At 42.3% G+C, this 23184-nt stretch overlaps 1 protein-coding gene across 5 annotated transcripts in view; it reads left to right on the forward strand.

Moving 5' to 3' along the window:
• The window catches only part of SIM2 (SIM bHLH transcription factor 2), a 158019-nt gene extending 145058 nt beyond the window's left edge, over positions 1 to 12961 (forward strand). For all 5 annotated transcript variants that reach the window (XM_056559613.1, XM_056559615.1, XM_056559614.1 and 2 more), the window contains 3 exons: positions 574 to 742; positions 1503 to 1902; positions 11363 to 12961. In XM_056559613.1, the coding sequence (XP_056415588.1) occupies positions 574 to 742; positions 1503 to 1902; positions 11363 to 12081 (1288 nt within the window). In that variant the 3' untranslated portion in view covers positions 12082 to 12961. The remainder of the gene's footprint in view (positions 1 to 573; positions 743 to 1502; positions 1903 to 11362) is intronic.
• The last annotated feature ends 10223 nt before the right edge of the window (positions 12962 to 23184 follow it).

The raw sequence follows: 23184 nt of genomic DNA on the forward strand, positions 1-23184 counted from the left end.
CTGCTCTGTGCCCAGGCCAGCGAAGGTTAACTGATCAAGTATATGTGTCGCTGCTAAGTGATAGTTCAGAAGGAGGGATGGTGAGGTGCCACAGAAAGTACATATAGGAGCGGGGACTCCTGTCATATTGCAGGAGTCCCTGCTAGTGTAACACAGAGCGGTCTACACTGTGACTTTTTGTAGCACTTGTGATTGATTTGAACAACTGTATGACTTGTCTCAGTAAACATTAGTTAGAATGTTGTTGCTCAGTTGTTCAAATCAATCACTAGTGCTACAAAAAGTCACAGTGTAGACCTGGCCTTAAAAGGTTAATTTACACATGTTGCACATATTCCTTTTCCAAAATTTTTTTTTACCAACTTAGTGCATGACAACAAAATTGCCTTTGTATTCTCAATAATAAGGTGATTTTTGTATTTTAAATAATATTTATATATAACTCCGAATTTCTCGTATCAACAACATTTTTGGCATATGCAAATAATAAGGGACTGAATTTTTTGTCCATTGATATATATGAGAGAACAAACTGGGATTTATTGTAAATATATATATGTTCCTTCTGTGCAGAGATATAGAATATAAAGAGCTGCAATTGTCCTTGGAGCAGGTGACAGTGTCCAAAGCCACGTTTCCCTGTCGGAGCTCCATGACTACCTCACAGGAGGCCAGGAAGCCCCCCAAACTGAAAGCTGCCAAAGTCAAGACGAAGCAGGCCCGAGCCAACCCCTACCCACAGGTGAGCATCACCTAAGGAGATCCTGGAGGGATCATATATGGCGATCTATCTAGGTTGGGTTCAGTAGAATCATGGAGGGTTCTGGAGTCCCATCCCTGATGTAATCAGAGTAAATATAGGTGTATGGATGATGCCTATTGGGCTACATTTACATGTGTCCTGAAACATCCATTGCTGTTACCATCCCAATTGACCAAAAAAATTGTGCAACATAATTTATTTTTCTTCAAAACGATGGCCACCTTGGTGGAACCTCAAAGACCCTATTATTGGTCCGTGGGTTCCATTGGCATCACTAGGGTGGGTGTTACCTTGTGAGGTAGGAAATTGTGTCACCAACCTCCTCCCCCGCAAGTAACTGCAGGGCACTGACTGTGGCAGGCCAGCACATTTGTCTGAAGGAGCCACGGTGGCGTTGAAGGTTTGCACACTTTCCCTGCCGACTATAACACAATCTTACCATACGCACTGAGGGGGAAGATTGTGTTTCTTGCTCTCTACTTGGATGGGGTGACACCATCAAGGGATGATCACTTCCCATTTGGGGTGTCACCTAGGTACGGTTCGCACCCCCAGCATCCCCATAGCAGTGCCACTGATGACATCCACCATGGACCATTGGTGCGGTGGAATGTATCCAAGTCCCACTGATTGTGCATTGATAGACAATCCTATGAATAGACTGTCAATATATGACTCACGATAAGTCTACAGAAAGGACAGTTCTTAATGATATTTTTCTATTTTTTTTTCCTTGCAGCAATATGGTACTTTCTATGGTGAGAAGTTGGACTGTGCTCAGCTTGGAAGTTGGAAAGGAAACTCAGCAATAAACTCCACCGCTAACCAGGAGCCAAACAGCCATACTGAAAACAGTGAACTCTTATACACCCCGACCTACAGCCTGCCCTTCCCTTACCACTACGGACACTTTTCAATGGACTCTCACATGTTAAGTACCAAGAAACAAGTCATGCCTTCTAGATGTGGCCAATCTCAAGGATCGTCATGTGAAGTAGCAAGGTTTTTCTTTGGCACGTTACAGACTGGTGGAGAGTGTCATTGGCGTTACTCGAACTCGGTGGTGCCGAGCTCACCGACAAAAACCGCTCACCATCAATCCAACCAGATGCGTCATAACCCTTCTCAGAACTATGATGGTAAGTCATTACGCTGGCTATAAAAAATAAAGCACATGGTGTGTGCCAACTTTATTATATGTTTGCAACCCTTACTATATCTATCTATGTCTGGTCAGTAGCGCCAACCATATTTTCTATTCTGATTAATTTGCTAAAATTTAGAAATTTTTGCTGACTCTTAACTAACTCTGTGTACTGGTAGATAACAGCTGTACGTTTAGTGTAGGGAGTGCTAACTAGTGAGGAGGCTATGGCAATATGTGGCAAACTTGGTCCTCAAAATGTGAGATCGGAAACGCTCAAATGGTCGAATGGGTGAGATCATAATAGGTGTAGGTGGTGCCAATGCCTCTATGCCCAGGAGGTGGAAAACTTTGGAGGCATTTCAGTTTTGGGTCTTCCCCACCACTGGGGCTCATTAAAGAACCAGACTCCTTTAAAGCATCTATCATGGCAGCCTCATTGTAATGGCTATAATGTTGAGTAGATTTCACAGTGTCAGACTTGTTGTAGTGTCTACAGTGCCAGAAATATAGAAATGCCCATAATGTCACCCTCACTGCAGACTTCACAATGTCAGACTTGATTTAGTGCCTATAGTGCCAGCGTCATAATAATATCCATTGTGCTGACTACTCAGTAGACTTCACAATGCCAGACAGCCCAAAACACTAACCCCAGTAGAATCCAATGTGTAAGACTTGTAGGGCCGATCACTACTGCCTCATAATAATCCCAATAGTGTCTGCCTCAGAGTAGACTCCACAGAGCCAGACATGTTGTAGTGTTCATAGTGCCAGCCTTATAATGACGCCAGAACATCCCAACAAACCTGGGACATAATTAAAGGGGTTATTCTGAGATTATAGTGTATCATCTATCACCAGGGGTAGGGGGGTTGAATAGTAAAGTAGCAATCTTTGCAGATGATACTAAACTCTGTAAAGCGGTAAACACAATAGAGGACAGTGCACTGTTACAAATGGATCTGGATAGGTTGGAGGTTTGGGCTGGGAAGTGGAAGATGAGGTTCAACACTGATAAATGTAAGGGAAGGAAATAATTCTATGGCTGTACAAATCACTAGTCAGACCACACATGGAATACTGTGTACAGTACTGGGCACCAGTGTACAAGAAAGATATATTGGAGCTGGGGAGGGTTCAAAGATGGGCAACCATAGTAATACGGGGAATGGGAGGACTACAGTACCCAGAAAGATTATCAGAATTAGGGTTATTTAGTTAAGAAAAAAGAAGGCTTAGGGGAGACCTAATAACTATGTATAAATATATCAGGGGACAGTATAGAGATCTCTCCCATGACCTATTTATACCCAGGACTGTATCTATAACAAGGGGGCATCCTCTACGTCTAGAGGATAGAAGGTTTCTACACCAGCACAGACGGGGGTTCTTTACTGTAAGAGCAGTGAGACTGTGGAATTCTCTGCCTGAGGAGGTGGCCATGGTGAACTCTGTAAAAGAATTTAAAAGGGGTCTGGATGCATTTTTGGAGAATGACAACATTGATGGTTATGGATTCTAGATTTATAGGGACAGAACGTTGATCCAGGGATTTATTCTGATGCCATATTTGGAGTCGGGAAGGAATTTTTACCGCTAGTATGAGGGTTTTTTTTTCCTTCCTCTGCATCAACTCAGTAGGGACTCTTTAGGGTTATAGGTTGAACTTGATAGACTCTGGTCTTTTTTCAACCTCATGAACTATGTTAATATGTTACAAGTATAAGAAGCTGATCCGTGGAGGTCCAACAGGTGGGATCCCCACTGATCACAAGGGCAGGCATCCCTTGTCCCCTCATGGAATAGATCAGCCATCAATCATGTACATTGTTCAATTATTAATTCACAAAAAAACAGACACCCATTCTCATGAGTGGTGGTGATCCAAGTGGTCAGACCCTTATAGATTAGATACTTATCACTTGTCCTGTGGATAACCTCTTTAAAGGGGTACTGCAGTGTAGGACAATTTATCCAAAGGATAGGGGATAAGTGTCTGACTGCTGGGACCCCCGTTATCTCCTGTGCAGCCCTCCTCCTCTCCCATAAAGAAGAATGGAGGATGCATGCCGACCCCCGCTCCGTGCACGAGGAGAGCGGCAGTCAGACCCCTCGCAGCCACTTATTCCCCATCCTTTGGATAAGGGATACATTGTCCTACACTGCAGTACTCCTTTAAGCCCACTTCTGATCCACCCAGGAATGCCCTATACTTGTAACAGTGCCCATACTACCCCTTCTATTCAAGGGGTATTCCGGAAGAAAAGAAAAAAAATTCAAATCAACTGGTGCCAGAAAGTTACAGACATGGCCGTAAATGTTGGCACCTGGCAGACAGTAATGGACATGCTTAGGAAGGATCTGCGCTTGTCTTGGGGCTAAATGGCTATGTTGTGAGATTACCATAACACTGTGGCTAGCTTTTTGTGAACTTGTATTTCCTGTTTGACTTTTCTTTTTTTGACTACAAATCCCACAATTCCATGTTCCTCCCTCCCACACATCAGCCACCCCACCCATTGAAACAAAAGACCTATGTTTTTCAATCAGGGTGCCTACAGCTGTTGCATTAGTTGCAGATTGATCTTTCTCCCACCAAGTGATCCCTCCACCCATTGAAGCAGACAAGCTCTCTGTCATCAGCTGACTAGGGAGTCAGGTCTCGGCCGAATTGCATCCTGGGAAAAATCCGAAACGACAGTAATTTTGTATGCTGCTAAAAATAAATAGCGGGTGAAAATCACAGAAGAATTGTGAGAAAACCGTCACACACAGGTACAGACACTATATTATGAACTACACTAACTTTACAGCCCCTGTAGCATAGTCAAATAAAAAAAAATCCTCCTGGAATACCCCTTTAAGTATTTCTCACAGAAAAGGATTGCAGTAACACATGTTTGGCTATACACATGTTTTTTCCCTTTGTGTGTATTGGAACTAAACCAAAAAATGGAGGAAAAAAAAACAAATTGGACATAATGTCACCAAACTCCAAAAATGGGCTGGACAAAATTATTGGCACCCTTTCAAAATTGTGGAAAAATAATATTGTTTCAAGCATATGATGCTCTTATATAATGTCACCTGGGGCAAGTAACAGGTGTGGGCAATATAGAAATCACACCTGAAAGCAGATAAAAAGGAGAGAAGTTCGCTTAGTCTTTGCATTGTGTGTCTGTATGTGCCACACTAAGCATGGACAACAGAAAGAGCAGAAGAGAACTGTCTGAGGACTTGAGAACCAAAATTGTGGAAAAATATCAACAACCTCAAGGTTACAAGTCCATCTCCAGATATCTAGATTTGCCTTTGTCCGAAGTGCGCAACATTATCAAGAAGTTTGCAACCCATGGCACTGTGGCTAATCTCCATGGGCGTGGACAGAAGAGAAAAATTGATAAAAGGTGTTAACGTAGGATAGTCCAGATGGTGGGTAAGCAGCCCCAAACAAGTTCCAAAGAGATTCAAGCTGTCCTGCAGGCTCAGGGAGCATCAGTGTCAGCGAAAACTATCAGTCGACATGTAAATGAAATGAAACGCTATGGAGGAGACCCAGGAGGACCCCACTGCTGACACAGAGACATAAAAAAGCAAGACTACATTTTGCCAAAATGAACCGGAGTAAGCCAAAATCCTTCTGGTAAAACATATTGTGAACAGATGAGACCAAGATAGAGCTTTTTGAGTCCAGATCTAAATCCCATTGAACACCTGTGAGGAGATCTTAAAATTGCTGTTGGGAAAAGGCGCCCTTCCAATAAGAGAGACCTGGAGCAGTTTACAAAGGAAGAGTGGTCCAACATTCCGGCTGAGAGGTGTAAGAAGCTTATTGATGGTTATAGAAAGCGACTGATTTCATAAAATTTTTCCAAAGGGTGTGCAATCAAATATTAAGTTAAGGGTGCCAATAATTTTGTCCAGCCCATTTTTGGAGTTTGGTGATATTATGTCCAATTTGCTTTTTTCCTCCCATTTTTGGTTTAGTTCCAATATACACAAAGGGAATAGACATGTGTATAGCAAAACATGTGTTACTGCAATCCTTTTCTGTGAGAAATACTTCTTTTTCTTGAAAACTTTCAGGGGTGCCAACATTTACGGCCGTCACTGTATACAGATCTGTAATTTACTTCAGTATAAAAATCTTAATCCTTCCAGTACTTATCAGCTGCTGTGTGCTCCAGAGGATTTTTTTTTTTTTTTTTTTTTTAGCTATTTCCAGTCTCACCACACTGCTGTCTGCTTACACCTCTGTCCATGTCAGAAACTGTCCAGAGCAGAAGAGGTTTGCTATGGGGATTTGCTCCTACTCTGGACAGTTCCTGACATGGACAGAGGTGTCAGTAGAGAGCACTGTGGTCAGACTGGAAAGAACTACACAACTTCCTCTGGAACATAAAGCAGCTGATAAGTGCTGGAAGGATGGAGAATTTTAAATAGAAGTAATTTACAAAATTGTTAAACTTTTTTGGCACTGGAGGATTAGAATTTTTTTTCTCCTCTGGAGTACCCCTTTAAGTTTGAAAACCATGGGGAATCCACATTGAATTATTTTCAATGGAAATCTGTGCTGTATTTACACAAATGCTGCATCGGGTAATGTGGGCATGGATTACTATGTGGAAGTCTATGTCTATGTGGCTGGAGGACTCTAATACGTAGTGTTTCCCAACCAGTGTCCCTCCAGCTGTTGCAAAACTACAACTCCCAGCCTTTGGCTGTCCGGGCATGCTGGGAGATGTAGTTTTGCAGCAGCTGGAGGCACCCTGGTTGGGAAACACTGCTATAACTAGTTGCACTGGCTTGGAGGGCACCAGAATCAGTTATAGGATAATAAGGCAAGAGTTCCTCCCAAAAGAGAGAATAAGACATATGCTGAGGTTAATGTCTGACTACAGCTACTGGATTGTTCTTTTCTTAGAAGGTTTTTTTTTTTTTTTTTTTTTATAAAAAAAAAAAAATTTAAATGAAAAAGAAAAAAAACGCGCTATCAGTCAAAAGCCTTAATTGTTGTTATGACTTCCCTAAACATCATATGATGTAATTGCGGCTGTGAAGTGTAAACGTAAGCGCACGTTATGTCACACAAAGCCGCCCCGGACGATGTTGTGGTTTTCTGCAGCTTGATGGATCGGTAAACTCTCGAGAAGCAGATTAGACGGAATTAGCAAACAGACAAGTTTGTTTTGGTTAATATTTATGTTTAAATGTTCGTTTCCTTGACAGATCTTTGGGTGTGAACACGTGTAGCTTATGTTCAGGGCCGACCACTTTCCTGTTTTCACTAATTGCCCCATTGTGTTTCGTTCACATGTTGCAAACGATAAAAAGAAATGATGCCACTGTTTTGTGTATACAGCTCCTACACTGGCCTATATGTCTCCATGGTTACAGACTACAAACAAACCCTGTGTAGTCTGATCCGGCAGTCATACTAAACATCTTGCTCGCATGTATTTAGTTATAAGTATGGGGGCAGAATCGGACTGCACCAGTGGTGTATTTCAGTTTTTTCGGCTGCCCTGGGCCTAAACGGCCAAACCCCTAAATGTCAACATACATCCACACCCCCTCCCCAACCCTACCCCCACGCGCCAGGAGTCGGGGACACCGGTCAAAAACACAGCCGCAGGCATGCGGCCACATGGGGTGGACAACTCCAGCTGCATAGCCGCACTCTGTGCACACGGGGCTCAGTCTTCTGCCGCCAGCATGGCCCCTGGAATGGTGAGTTCCGCACTCACTGTGCCCCAACCGTCTTCACATACCTTCCAGCAGGTAGCTACTTCCAGACTTTTCCCCCCCTGGCCAGGTATACATGGCACCCACTTAGTGGCGGCAGTCACCGGGAGTAGTGATGTGATGTATCATGCGGCGCCATTTCTACACCCCTCCTCCATAAACTACCGCCCTAGGCCTGGGCCTTGTTGGCCTATTGGACTGCGCAGGGCTTGACATTCCCACCGCTTTTCCGAAAATTGGTAGCACAGCTTTATGACTTCTTATCTCTCTACTGCTTCATAGACAGAATGCAGTCTACCCTAAAAATAATAAGAATAATTCGTTATATAGCGCACACAGATTCCGCAACGCCGTACCCTAAACAGCAGCCTAAATTCTGCCGAAATAAGCTCAAGGCAATGGAAGAATGCTCTTGCTTTAGAGTAGGGCAACATGAAGTAACTAGAGATGAGCGAACTTACAGTAAATTCGATTCGTCACGAACTTATCGGCTCGGCAGTTGATGACTTTTCCTGCATAAATTCCTGCTGGAAAAGGTGGAGACAGTCCTAGGAGACTCTTTCCTAGGACTGTATCCACCTTTTCCAGCCCACCGGAGCACCGGAAAGCTGAACTAATTTATGCAGGAAAAGTCATCAACTGCCAAGCTGAGAAGTTCATGACGAATCGAATTTATTGTAAGTTCGCTCATCTCTAGAAGTAATCTCTGAGTGATGCCAAAATATCAGAATTATATTGTTTGAATATGAGAAAAAGTTGCAAGCGTCAAAAAATCGGTATGACAGGTATTTTGCGATGCCTGCGAAGTCTTTTGCAAATATTTTTGCTGTAGAGAAACATTCAAGTTTAGAAGTGCAGTCACAGTACTCTCATCTTATATACAGTGATCCCTCAACTTACAATGTCCTCAACATACAATAGTTGCATACAAGATGCCAACATCTATGTGTATGTTCCCATACCATGCAAAATTAGGACATCAAAGAAAAACCAAGGTATTCTGGAGGTCCTGGTGTGTCCTTAGAAGGTGAAGGTGAAGTTAACAACCTCTTGCTATGTGTATAAATGTATATGGCTGCTACCTTACTGGATATAGCCACTAGCTGGGACACTTTTGTTATTACAAAGTAGGCTCTTTTAGCCATCTGTATATACAGGTATTTTTTGGGGATTAACCCCTTGTTCTATGGACCTCCGGTTGTGTATCTGTAGGACCATCTTGGTATTTTGTACCCTCTTTTTAAATGTTTTTAAATGTATGTCCTTTTTTCTAAACAATGAAGTTTGAAATTTGTGTCCCAGAATACCTTGGTTTTTCTTTGATGTCCTAACATACAATAGTTTCAACATACAATGTTTTTTTTCTGGACCACTGTAACTTGAAACCAGACTCAACATACAATGTACAGACAGTCCAGATCTGTGAAACGTGTCACAACTGGAGGAACTGACCAATCAGAATGGGCATTTTACTGGTAAATCACCTCTATTACTGAAGTGCATGCACTGACTGGCTGTCTGGTAGCGCCCCCTACAGTACAGGGAGGAACTACAAGTTCTGTACTACTCCTTACCTGTGCCAGGGTTAGCTGCTCCTTTGGACACCAAGTAAGGGCGGCTCCATTTGGGACACTGTGTGTACTGTATAGGACCCTGAAGAAGCTCCTGTCCTCTACATAAACCATTGTTTCCCAACAAGGGTGCCTCCAGTTGTTGCAAAACTACAACTCCCAGCATGCCCGGACAGCCGTTGGCTGTCCGGGCATGCAAGGAGTTGTAGTTTTGCAACAGCTGGAGGCACCCTGGTTGGGAAACACTGACATAGACAGTGATTACAGCTCCCATCAGATCTTTCTTACTTTTATATGTAAAGATTTGCTTTATCTATATTAGTTATCTACTTATTTTTCTTTAATCCTCACTTTTTCCTATTTTTGGATGACATTTTGATGGCTTCAGAACCAATTACCAGGTTTCCATAGAGTTATGGTCTCAACATACAATGGTTTCAACATACAATGGTCGTCCTGGAACCAATTAATATTGTAACTTGAGGGACCACTGTATATATATATTGATCATAAAAGTATTTTTGGCCAGTGCCCTTACATATAAGGTGGTCCTGTGCTTAGAAAACCCCACTCTGTTTCACAATGGACTTGTGGACCTGGAGAATCTGTGGACGGTCATTAAAGGGAATCTGTCAGCTGTATTTGCTGCTAGTAGCTGCAGACACGGTTGGATAGCTGTTAGGGTATAAAAGCAAACTGTGCCTTTCCTGGAGCTGGTGGTGGTTCTCAGATGTAAAAAATCTCCTTATTATTTCTCAGTTAAAGGGGTACCACGCCCCTAGACATCTTATCCCCTATCCAAACCCCCCGCAATCTCTCCTGCAGCACCCCTGTCATCTGCCGGCTGCCATGCCCCCTCTCATAGACTTATATTGAGGGGGCGGGATGGGGCGTGACATCACGAGGGGCGGGGCGTGACATCACGAGGGGCGGGGCGTGACATCACGAGATTCAGAAGTGTGAATGGGAGTGCGGAATCCCATAGAAGTCTATGGGCTTTAATTTGAGGCGGAATTCCGTAAGCGGAAATTCTGCCGTGTGCATAGACCCTAAGTGATTCTTGGATCTGGAATCTTGAGCTTGATGCCTTCACAGTGTCAACTGGAGATGACTTTTTGGGGAAAATCCTCTTAATTCTGTACAGCCCCATGATCACTGCACACGCAGACCGGATGTGACTAAGGTGTTGGAACTTGTAACTGGAACTTGCTTTTTTGTAGGTTTTAACTTGGGCAAGTTCCAGGACTGGCCTAATGTTACCTAAACGTAGGAGTAACACTTTGGACAAGGTATATGTCTGCCTAGAATATCAGCCCGGGAGGTAAGTGTGAGTGAGGAGGCGTGTCAGGCTGTGTCACTTCGGCAGCTCAGTCCCGCCTCCTTGACACTAAGCAACCACCACCAACTACAAGAAAGTACTACTGTTTGCTTTTATACCTTAACAGCTATCCAATGGTGTCTGAAGCTCTTGGCAGATTCCCTGTCATTTAAATGGTCACCATGCCATACTACCTGTACCCTGTAGTGGACACTGCAGATGTATGTCTAGACAAGGCTTCTTCTGATGACATCAGCTGATGAGGGGTTGAACTGTATCAGTTAGGGGACATACACACTACATTTTGAGCTTACGGGAACCAAATCCGGCTGTGGGGAACGAAAATAAAACGGGCGCTCAAGTATCCCAGCTGGACCCAGCCTGTATCTAATAAATTTCAAAGAGCCAACCGGAGTCAAACAGTGACTCCGGTCGGCTGATTTTTTCCCATATACGGTTTTGTGACTGGACCTAAAACCACGGCATACCACGGTTTTAGGTCTGGTCAGAAAACCGTATATGGGGCAAAAATCAGCTGACTGGAGTCACTGTTTGACTGCGGTTGGCTTATTAAAGTGAATGGGCTTTGGCGCCGGTCCGGCTGGGGTATGGGAGCGCCCAGTTTTCCATCCCCCAGCCAGATCCGGCAGCCGTGGGCTGCAACTGTGATGTGAATGCCGCCTACTTGTGATAGAGATTGTATACCTAGACTTAACAGTCTAAGAATAATTTTAGTAAATCTTCTCGAGTGTTTTTTACTTGTTAGTTTGTTCATATTCTTCAACTAACTTTGTTTTTCTTGTTAAAAAATCCAACAGCAGCCAAAAGGTATGTGCCGGGGGAAAACACATCTGAAGGGTTCACAGGATGTTCTTCGACATCATTGAGATCCAACGACCGGTATAAAGATGAGCACTACAGTTCAGCAATGAAAGCCGGCAAACCGGAACACAGAGGAACCCCAACCTATCACACGGTAAAAGAAGAGAACAAGATGGACTTCAGTAGGTACCATCAGGAGAAGATGGCTGTTAGCGATAAGCACTTTTCAGATTCGTTAAACAGTTCGTTCTTGCCAAAATCAGAATGTCTTCATGCCAAGACTGTAGGACAATTAAACCATCTGCTGCCGAGGCCGATGGTCTATGAGCAGACACGAAGGATCTGTATGAAGGAACCGAAATATGGGCACGTCAATTTACGTCCAACGGGATATCATGAACTGGAGCACTCTGATAGAACATCCACAAAATTTCCTCACCATAACCCTGAACATGAGCACTTCAAGCCTCGCGGCCAGATCCCCTACGTTCCCCTAAATTACCACCATGTGTTATCCAAACACGGTCCTTGTCAACCGTCACCATGCACAGAACGTGAACACGCGGTGGAAAACTATGGCTATTCCTCCGAGGAAGTGAACTCGTACATGTACAAAAACCAAAGTCCGTCATCTATATCTTCTCCCGAAAGCCACCGAGAAGCTGCACTCCCCCATTATATTGGGACTTCGGTCATAATAACCAACGGGAGGTGACAATGGACATTAGGTTTTGCCTTTTTTTTTTGTGATGGAAACTGGAATTATTTACACAGAAGCATGAGAAAGCCCGGTGACCAGTACTTACCGAGCGGAACTGAAGGTCGTGAAAGGACAGACCTGCGTGTTCTCTTGGCAAGCCGTATGTAATAGAACCTAAAAGGTCAGAATTATACAACCAGCTTCAGAGCAGCATTGTTACACATTAATCTCTGGTGTACACTGCGCCATTTGAGAAGTAATGTGCCAGATCATATTTTCCTCTTCTCTGCCGCTCGATGAATAAAAAAAAGGGGCAGCGGCCGAGAAGCAAAGTTTCAAATTTAATTATATGAAGGAAACTTTCATCCCCTTAAACAACCGAGGTCCTTTAATCCCCTCGACCAGGAGGAGAATTTGAGTGCATGACGTGACAGATACAATGTAATGAATGTGGCCCCGTTGAAATCTTTACCTTTTAAATTTTTTATTTTTTTGTCCAACTGGGAGACTCAAAGCTATATAAATTTCATTTCATAGACATATTAGGCAATAATCCAAATTAAGGTGGCACGGGATGTCTGAATTTTAAGTATTCCCAAGTGGTATAGTGTAGGAAAATGTAGGGATATACAAACCTTAAATAATACTGGCAAAAAAAAAAAATTTTTTTTTTTTAACCCAGACAGTGGGGGGATTTGTCTGTTCACTTTATAATAACAATTTTTCTTGGCAGGAAATAAAGTACCAAAGACATTATTCTAGGGACAGATCTCTTCTGTGGCTTTAAATCCCATCTGCTTACAGAACATTTAAGAAATCTGAACAGGGGTAGACATTACCTAAACCGGTACGATGATTTATTGGGACTATGAAGGGCTGACTATGCAGCTATTAATGTGCAACATTTTTTTTAATAATAAAATAATAATCGTCTTTGTGGATATTAATAATAAACCAAAGACAAAGAATGGCGTCTACGTTTGTTTTTTGTGTGTTCTACGGTTCAGTATGATGGCTTAAAAATTCGATTAATCCACTAAACCACCAAGTATCATACAACACACGACAGATCAGATACATTGCATATTTACTATTAAATTTAATATATATATATATATGCACACACACAAAGTCCTTTCAGCAAATATTTATTAAAATTTATAAAAGACACTAAAAAAAATAACATTATGGCGAGACATAGCATTTAAAAACACTCAAAAACTGCAAATGAGACCCAAAGGAGATTACGCACTGGGTAGGACACATTAAGCATGGAAAAGACTGAAAATGCTATCCGGTCGAAGGGGAAATCTTTTGTTCGCATAAGATAAATAATGGATATGAAAAATTGTAATGAATTTAATGGGGAGCTGGGGTGTGAATTTAGTGGGGAGCTGAAGCCCCAACATGTTTCTCTGTGTGCTTCAGCTTCCTCAGGGGTCAAATGAAATTCCTACAATTCAGTATGAATTAGACAGGGTAGGTGCTGGATTTTTTGATGCTTTGGAATATCAGACTGGCAAAACTAGTTAGGTAACTAAACAAGAGTTCGTACAACAGCCCTCTCTCTCGACTCCTCCACACACATGCATGCATGGAAACACTGATTTAAAGAGACAGGAGTCCTAGGTGACATATTTAGACACCGGTATAAGAGACTTGTGACTAAATAGCAATGTGTTGATTTTCATTCCGTACCGTGGATATTTCCCTCTGTAGGAATCTGACCTTTATTCATGTAAATGAGCCAGAGGGGAATGAAAACTACTTAGGTGTTTAGAGAATTACCATAGACCAAGTCATGTATTAACAGTCACCATCACGGGGAACGTACAATGGAGAGCGGTGTGGACTGTCTGACTTGTTACTTTACTTTTTAGATTTGTTTCACTTCTTTGGGGGTCGTAGGGTTGTCTAGTGGGATAATTTATATATATCAAGATAAGTCAGTGGGATCTCATTATATCTATCTATCTATCTATCTATCTATCTATCATCTATCTATCTCATATCTATCTATCTATCTATCTCATATCTATCTTTCTCATATCTATCTATTCCATATTTATCTATCTATCTATCTCATATCTATCTATCTATCTATCTATCTCATATCTATCTATCTCATATCTATCTATCTATCTCATATCTATCTATCTATCTATCTATCTCATATCTATCTATATATCTCTCTATCTCATATCTATCTATCTCATATCTATCTATCTATCTCATATCTATCTATCTCATATCTATCTATCTATCTCATATCTATCTATCTCATATCTATCTATTTATCTATCTCATATCTATCTATCTATCTATGTCATATCTATCTATCTCATATCTATCTATATATCTATCTCATATCTATCAATCTCATATCTATCTATCTATCTATCTATCTATCTATCTCATATCTATCTATCTATCTAAATCGAAGAAAGATGGAGGGCAGCACAACCACAATAAGGGTCTCTGATTAAAGAGTTGAGGGGCAATAGGAAAAAAAACAGTCCCAGTCGCAGACTGTATCCACAGATTTCCACATCAAAAAGTCCAACAGCACTCTCAAAGTTGGTGAAGGAAACACAACGGTGTTTATTAAGCCATGTTCAGATGCAACGTTTCGATGGCATCCGCCATCTTTATCAAGCATGGTATACAACACTCCAGTGCAAACATACATATGGTGTCAAATCAAGTAATTACAAATTCCAATCAAATACAAAACACTACATATCACATCATAAAATACAAAAAATACATAACATAAATACAGTATCAAAAGTGCAAGTGCATATACAGTGCAGTAAGAAATAGCAATGATTGCGATCTATCTGCGAAATCATCGCTATTATTAAAATATGTAAAGTGCTTATTGACAGGCACAGCTGTAGCTATGTCTGGGTGATAATTAAAAACAAAACATTGTCATGAGGACAGATCACTCACCGCGTCTCTATGCCGCCATTACAGCGTTCCCCAATCATTGTCATGTGATTCTCAGTCATGTGATGCCCGACCTCTCTGTCCTGTAGTCACGTGACCAGAGCGCATACTCGCGCATGCACACCCGTCACGCTGATGCCGAAAACGGCCCAGCAGGAAGAGCGCACAGACTGGTAATACAATAACGTCACATATAAAAACATATTGTTCTATTTGTATTTGTACAGTGTATTTGTACAGAAAAATCATAGATGGCTAATAATGTTTGTTTATTTATATAGACGAATTAAGTAGGTATTCTTATGTTATTGAAAGTGTATTACAAGAAAAACGCATCTAAATCGCACCTTGTGAATACGTACTAGTCTCAACAAATTATGTGATTCATAATGTAGATAAATAATCTATATCAGTTCAACATCTTAACATAAAGGTGTGAACAAAAAAATTTGAAAAGTATCTATATACATGTAAATAAAAAATAAACATTTTTTAATAAAGTTTAAAAAACAATTATTTTATAGACAATAATAAAAAGCTGTGAAAAATAAGCTAGTGAAATATATATGTCATACGTAAGAAATTATATATCATGATAGCCTATCACTATATTATTTATAATGTATTTATTTAATTTACCATGTTAAATACCCAAAACGTCCAACGGGGTACTATATACCCACATAATCATAATTTTGATATATCACTATATCACTGGCCAGACCATAATATCACAGACAACCTAATGTTCGGTGCAATCACAATTTTATTATATATCTCAAAAGTACACAATAATCATATTAACAGAATAGTCCGCATGTGAGTATTTGATCTGTCCCCTGACAAGCCGATGCTTCAGAATCTGAAAAACAAAGTAAAGCAAATATAAGTAATCGATCTATTCTGTTGCTTCATGTACCATTCTAACACATCTCTAAAAACCGACATTGAATTATGCATTATATATTGCTGACGTAACTGTGAAATCAACGTTCAGACCACATGGACGTAAAGTGTCCAATTCATGAATCCAAAACAATTCACGTCTTTTCAGACGGCTAATCCTGTCACCACCTTTCTTGTTCAACGGTACATGATCAATTAGTGTAAAGCGTAACTCTCCTTCCGTATGACCCGCCTCAACGAAATGTTTCGACACCGGTAAATCTAATCTAGCTTTTGTGATAGAGTACCGGTGTTGGTTGAGGCGGGTCCGGAAGTCGAGTGTCGTCTCACCGATGTACAGTAGCTTACAGGGACAAGAAAGTGCGTAGATCACGAAGTGCGAGGTGCAAGTTAGATAATATTTTAGCTTGTACTCCTTCAACGTACCAGGATGTACAAATACACTACCTTTATTCATCCTCGGACAATTAATGCAGGAGCCACAAGGGAACGAACCCTTGCGGTTTTTGTTTGTCTACAGGGTTCAGAGAAATATCAGTTTTCACTATTCTATCCTTCAAGCTTGGTGGTTTCCTGTATGACATCAATGGGGGCTGTCCAAATTCAGGGATCTCCGAGTGACATTTACTCAGGATCGGCCAATGTTTGTGTATCACCCTAGCAATTTTGTCTGATCTACTATTGAAAGTAGACAAAAACGCTATTCTAGGGGGTCTAATTTTTATTCTGTCTGATGTATAAGGTTTTTCCGATCCAATTTCAGGGCTTTTTTTTTACTGTCCAAAAGTAGAGCTCGTGGATAACCCCTGTGGGCAAAATTGTCCACCATGTCATCCAATGCTGGTATGACTTTGTCATCAAATCCCACCACACGGCGGGCCCTCACCATCTGACTTGATGTTATCAAGATCAAGAGCTCCAGTGCGATCGACACTTTCTGTACACTGGTGAAACGAGATCTTGATAACATCAGATCTCAACAACATATGTCGATACGCCCTAACCTAACTAAAAATCAACAGCTAGCACTGAACCAGATAGTCCATGACCACAACCTGGTGATAAAACCTGCCGACAAGGGTGGAGCAGTTGTGGTCAGGGACCGATCGAAATACCTCAATGAGGTATATCGACAATTATCTGACACAGCAACATACAAACAACTGAAGAGTGATCCTAAATGGGAAATTGCAAATAAGATACAGGAATGCCTGGGCCCTGCATTACAAAAAGAGTTAATTGACAAATCTCTGTTTGATTTTCTTGTTGTTCCTCACCCCACCACCCCATGTTTATATATTTTACCAAAGATCCACAAGTCAACTGTGGACCCTCCCAGTAGACCTATAGTCTCCGGGAGGGGATCTATTACCAGCCAGATATCTATTTTCCTTGATAAGGTGTTGAGGACATATGCGGTAAACTCTAAATCGTTCATTAGAGACACAGCAAATTTTCTCAAAAAAATTGAATCCATTAATATTCCTGAAAATACAACCCTAGCGCCACAGGGGTTATCCACGAGCTCAACTTTTGGCCAGTAAAGAAAAAGCCCTGAAATTGGATCGGAAAAACCTTATACATCAGACAGAATCAAAAATTAGACCCCCTAGAATAGCGTTTGTGTCTACTTTCAATAGTAGATCAGACAAAATTGCTAGGGTGATACACAAACATTGGCCGATCCTGAGTAAATGTCACTCGGAGATCCCTGAATTTGGACAGCCCCCATTGATGTCATACAGAAAACCAGCAAGCTTGAAGGATAGAATAGTGAAAACTGATATTTCTCTGAACCCTGTAGACAAACAAAAATATTTGACAGTAAACCGCAAGGGTTCGCTAGTCTATCTATCTATCTATCTCATATCTATCTATCTATCTCATATATATCTCATATCTATCTATCTATCTCATATATATCTCATATCTATCTATGTCATATCTATCTATCTCATGTCTATCTCATATCTATCTATCTCATATCTATGTATCTCATATCTATCTATCTATCTATCTATCTCATACCTATCTCATATCCATCTATCTATCTATCTCATATCTATCTATCTCATATCTATCTATCATCTATCACATATCTATATCTCTATCTGTGGTAGCGGGGTGTGATGAGGGCAGATGTTGTTACCCTAGGGGCAGATGGCATTAACCCCTTGATTCATGATGGTTTAGCCTAAAACCACCCGAAGGTATACCGCTGGATCCTGGGCTAGGCACGGGGGGCAATAAAGACTCAGACGCCAAGTTACGGACAATGGTAGCTTTACTGAGGGTAGACAGTTTATAATAAAGTCTATACAGTTCAGCCCGGGCCCATGGAGGTGACCAGTGACGCAGAGACCTTAAGGACTTGCTGGGACTTGTAGTAGGACTGGACAATTGAATGCAGACCACGCTGACTTGACAGATGACAGGGACTGACTTGACTCATAAAGCTGTGACTTTATCTTACTTGACTTGATGGAGGCTGCAGGACTGGACTTTGAGGTCTCCAACACTCTGGACTCACACACTAGACAAGACTGCACTGGACCTCAGCAGAAGAGAGAGAAGCTCCACCCAGGGCTTATATGGGGGAGACTAGCAGGGAGCCCATTGGTCACTCTTGGGATCACCTGGTCACTGGTACCTCCTGGGTAACAATCACATGACATATCTCTTAAAGATAAAACACATTTTATAATACAATACACTGCAGAACATATGTACAGGGGGAAACAGGTGCAAGGAGCGCGGGGGAAACTGAAGGAGGCTGCCTGACAGGACAGCAAGGGTACGGGGCAACATCTCCCGTACTGGGCCACCACATTTCTATCTATCTAACGGCTGGGAGTTGTAGTTTTAGAACAGCTGGAGGTGCCCCTGTCAGGAAACACTGATCTAAGGTGTATGGATAACTTAAAAGAATGGAAACAGAAGCATCAACTCTACCCACAGGCCTGACAGGTTTTTTGGGTTCACTAGATAATAATGAGGGCCCTACATTCCTTTCTCACGGCCCATCAAACCTGACTGTAATATCCTGATGTATGGTGGATCATCGCCCCGGGCACTACTCGTGCCAAGAACCACAACCTGAGGATGTTTTCACACTTGTGCCCATCCTTATCCCAGACACCTGTGAATAGATTTCATGGTTTTGTGCTCTATATAAACATAATAACCTAATCTGGTGATTGTGCAGAATCAGGAAATGTATACAATGTATTCAAAAAGTATTCACACCCTCTCAGTTTTTTTGTCAGCTGTGAGACCTTATATGTCTATGCACAACTTTAATTCTGTTCTTGCATTTTCAATATGGGGTATTGAATGCAAAATGATGGTGAAAATTTGTTTTTGTTTTAGTTTTTTTTTGTCTTTTTAGGCCTAAACATAAAAATGTAAAAATATGAAAGGGCCGTCTATTCACACGGTGGAATTCCACCTTAAATTAAATCCCATAGACTTCTATGGGATTCCACACTCCCATTTACACTTCTGAAATTCCGCAAGCGGAATTTCAGAAGTGTAAATGGGAGTGCGGAATCCCATAGAAGTCTATGGGCTTTAATTTGAGGTGGAAATTCTGCCGTGTGAATAAACCCTGTTGTATGTTTGCACCTTTTTTGCACCTATCGTCATATGTGGTGCATCCCTGTAGGACTCAAGTTTCCATTAGGCTCAGAAGGCCGGTGCCCATGGGCTGCCACTTGACAGAGAGCCCCGTTCATGCATTGGAAGTTGGTTCCATAGTCTCCATCCAAAGCTTCCGCACATGGGATGTTGTATTATGCCAGTATTTTATAGTCCTCAGGACCCCCCAACAGGTCTTGATTTAAGGATATCCCATAGAGCAGTGGTTCTCAACCGGTGGTACGCGTACCCCTAGGGGTACGCCACCGGTTGTGCAGGGGTACGCAATGTGCTGACAAATACCGGCCATGCATTGGCCAGTATTTGTCAGTGCATTGCGGGGAATGGCAGGAGCTGTATGGTTGCTGGGGAGACGTCCCCTGACATCGTGCGGAGGTGCCGCACAGCGCAGAAGGACGTCACCCCTCTGTGTTGCGCCGAACAGGACTCCGGGAATGTGACTCAGGGAGCGGTACCCAAACAAGATGGGTAATGTAAAAAAAAAAAAAAAGTAGAAACTAAGTGTATGGGAGGGAGGGAAGTTTTATATATATATATATATATATATATATATATATATATATATATCAGCCCAAGGGGATCGGAGGGGGGATAGGTGGGGGGCGAGGGGAGAAATAAAGGCACAAGAGCATTAAGATGGAGGGGCAGAGAGGGATAATGGCAAAAGGGTATCAGAGGGTATTATACTAATGCGATAGTTTATCCCCTTGTGCCATTATTCCCCACTCCTTCTGATCCCCTTTTGCCGTTATCCCTCCCCCACCCCTCCATCTTTATCCCCTGGTGTCATAATTCCCCCCTCCCTCTGGTCCCCTTGTGCCATTATTTCCACCCTGATTCCCTTTTGCCATATCGGATAATAATGACACAAGGGGATAAAGATGGAGGGGGAATAATGGCACAAGGGGATAAAGATGGAGGAGGGAATGATAACACAAGGGGATAAAGATGGAGGAGGAATAATAACACAAGGGGATAAAGATGGAGGGGGGAATAATGGCACAAGGGGATAAAGATGGAGGAGGGAATAATAACACAAGGGGATAAAGATGGAGGAGGAATAATAACACAAGGGGATAAAGATGGAGGAGGAATAATAACACAAGGGGATAAAGATGGAGGGGAGAATAATAACACAAGGGGATAAAGATGGAGGAGGAATAATAACACAAGGGGATAAAGATGGAGGAGGAATAATGGCACAAGGGGATAAAGATGGAGGTGGAATAATAACACAAGGGGATAAAGATGGAGGAGGAATAATAACACAAGGGGATAAAGATGGAGGAGGGGAGAATAATGGCACAAGGGGATAAAGATGGAGGGGGAATAATGGCACAAGGGGATAAAGATGGAGGGGGAATAATGGCACAAGGGGATAAAGATGGAGGAGGGAATAATGGCACAAGGGTATAAAGATGAAGGGGGAATAATGGCACAAGGGGATAAAGACAGAGGAGGGAATAATGGCACAAGGGGGTTAAGATGGAGGGGAGAATAATGGCACAAGGGGATAAAGATGGAGGAGGAATAATGGCACAAGGGGATAAAGACAGAGGAGGGAATAATGGCACAAGGGGATTAAGATGGAGGGGGGAATAATGGCACAAGGGGATAAAGATGGAGGAGGGAATAATGGCACAAGGGGATTAAGATGGAGGGGGGATAATAACACAAGGGGATAAAGATGGAGGAGGGAATAATGGCACAAGGGGATTAAGATGGAGGGGGGATAATAATACAAGGGGATAATGATGGAGGAGGAATAATAACACAAGGGGATTAAGATGGAGGGGGGAATAATGGCACAAGGGGATAAAGATGGAGGAGGAATAATGGCACAAGGGGATAAAGACGGAGGAGGGAATAATGGCACAAGGGGGTTAAGATGGAGGGGAGAATAATGGCACAAGGGGATAAAGATGGAGGAGGAATAATAACACAAGGGGATAAAGATGGAGGAGGGGATAATGGCACAAGGGGATAAAGATGGAGGAGGAATAATGGCACAAGGGGATAAAGATGGAGGGAGAATAATAACACAAGGGGATAAAGATGGAGGAGGAATAATAACACAAGGGGATAAAGAGGGAGGAGGGGATAATGGCACAAGGGGATAAAGATGGAGGGGAGAATAATGGCACAAGGGGATAAAGATGGAGGAGGGAATAATGGCACAAGGGGATAAAGATGGAGGGGAAAATAATGGCACAAGGGGATAAAGATGGAGGAGGGAATAATGGCACAATGGGATAAAGATGGAGGGGAAAATAATGGCACAAGGGGATAAAGATGGAGGAGGGGATAATGGCACAAGGGGATAAAGATGGAGGAGGAATAATGGCACAAGGGGATAAAGATGGAGAAGGGAATAATGGCACAAGGGGATAAAGATGGAGGAGGGAATAATGGAACAAGGGGATAAAGATGGAGGGGGAATAATAACACAAGGGGATAAAGATGGAGGGGGAATAATAACACAAGGGGATAAAGATGGAGGAGGAATAATGGGACAAGGGGATAAAGATGGAGGAGGAATAATAACAAGGGGATAAAGATGGAGGAGGGGATAATGTCACAAGGGGAGAAAGATGGAGGGGAGAATAATGGCACAAGGGGATAAAGATGGAGGATGAATAATGGCACAAGGGGATAAAGATGGAGGAGGGAATAATGGCACAAGGGGATAAAGATGGAGGGGAGAATAATGGCACAAGGGGATAATGATGGAGGAGGAATAATAACACAAGGGGATAAAGATGGAGGAGGAATAATAACACAAGGGGATAAAGATGGAGGGGGGAATAATAACACAAGGGGATAAAGATGGAGGAGGGGATAATGGCACAAGGGGATAAAGATGGAGGAGGAATAATGGCACAAGGGGATAAAGATGGAGGAGGGAATAATAACACAAGGGGATAAAGATGGAGGAGGAATAATAACACAAGGGGATGAAGATGGAGGAGGGGATAATGGCACAAGGGGATAAAGATGGAGGAGGAATAATGGCACAAGGGGATAAAGATGAAGGAGGGAATAATGGCACAAGGGGATAAAGATGGAGGGGAAAATAATGGCACAAGGGGATAAAGATAGAAGAGGGAATAATGGCACAAGGGGAGAAAGATGGAGGAGGAATAATAACACAAGGGGATAAAGATGGAGGGGAGAATAATGGCACAAGGGGATAAAGATGGAGGAGGGAATAATGGCACAAGGGGAGAAAGATGGAGGAGGAATAATAACACAAGGGGATAAAGATGGAGGGGAGAATAATGGCACAAGGGGAGAAAGATGGAGGAGGAATAATAACACAAGGGGATAAAGATGGAGGGGAGAATAATGGCACAAGGGGAGAAAGATGGAGGCGGGGATAATGGCACAATGGGATAAAGATGGAGGAGGAATAAGGGCACAAGGGGAGAAAGATGGAGGGGAGAATAATGACACAAGGGGACTAACATGGAGGGGGAATAATGGGACAAGGGGATAAAGATGGAGGAGGGGAATAATAACACAAGGGGATAAAGATGGAGGGGAGAATAATGGCACAAGGGGATTAAGTATCGCATTAGTATAAAGGTAAGCATACACCTTTTG

The sequence above is a fragment of the Hyla sarda genome, chromosome 2 (assembly GCF_029499605.1).
Source record: "Hyla sarda isolate aHylSar1 chromosome 2, aHylSar1.hap1, whole genome shotgun sequence".
NCBI lineage: Eukaryota > Metazoa > Chordata > Amphibia > Anura > Hylidae > Hyla > Hyla sarda.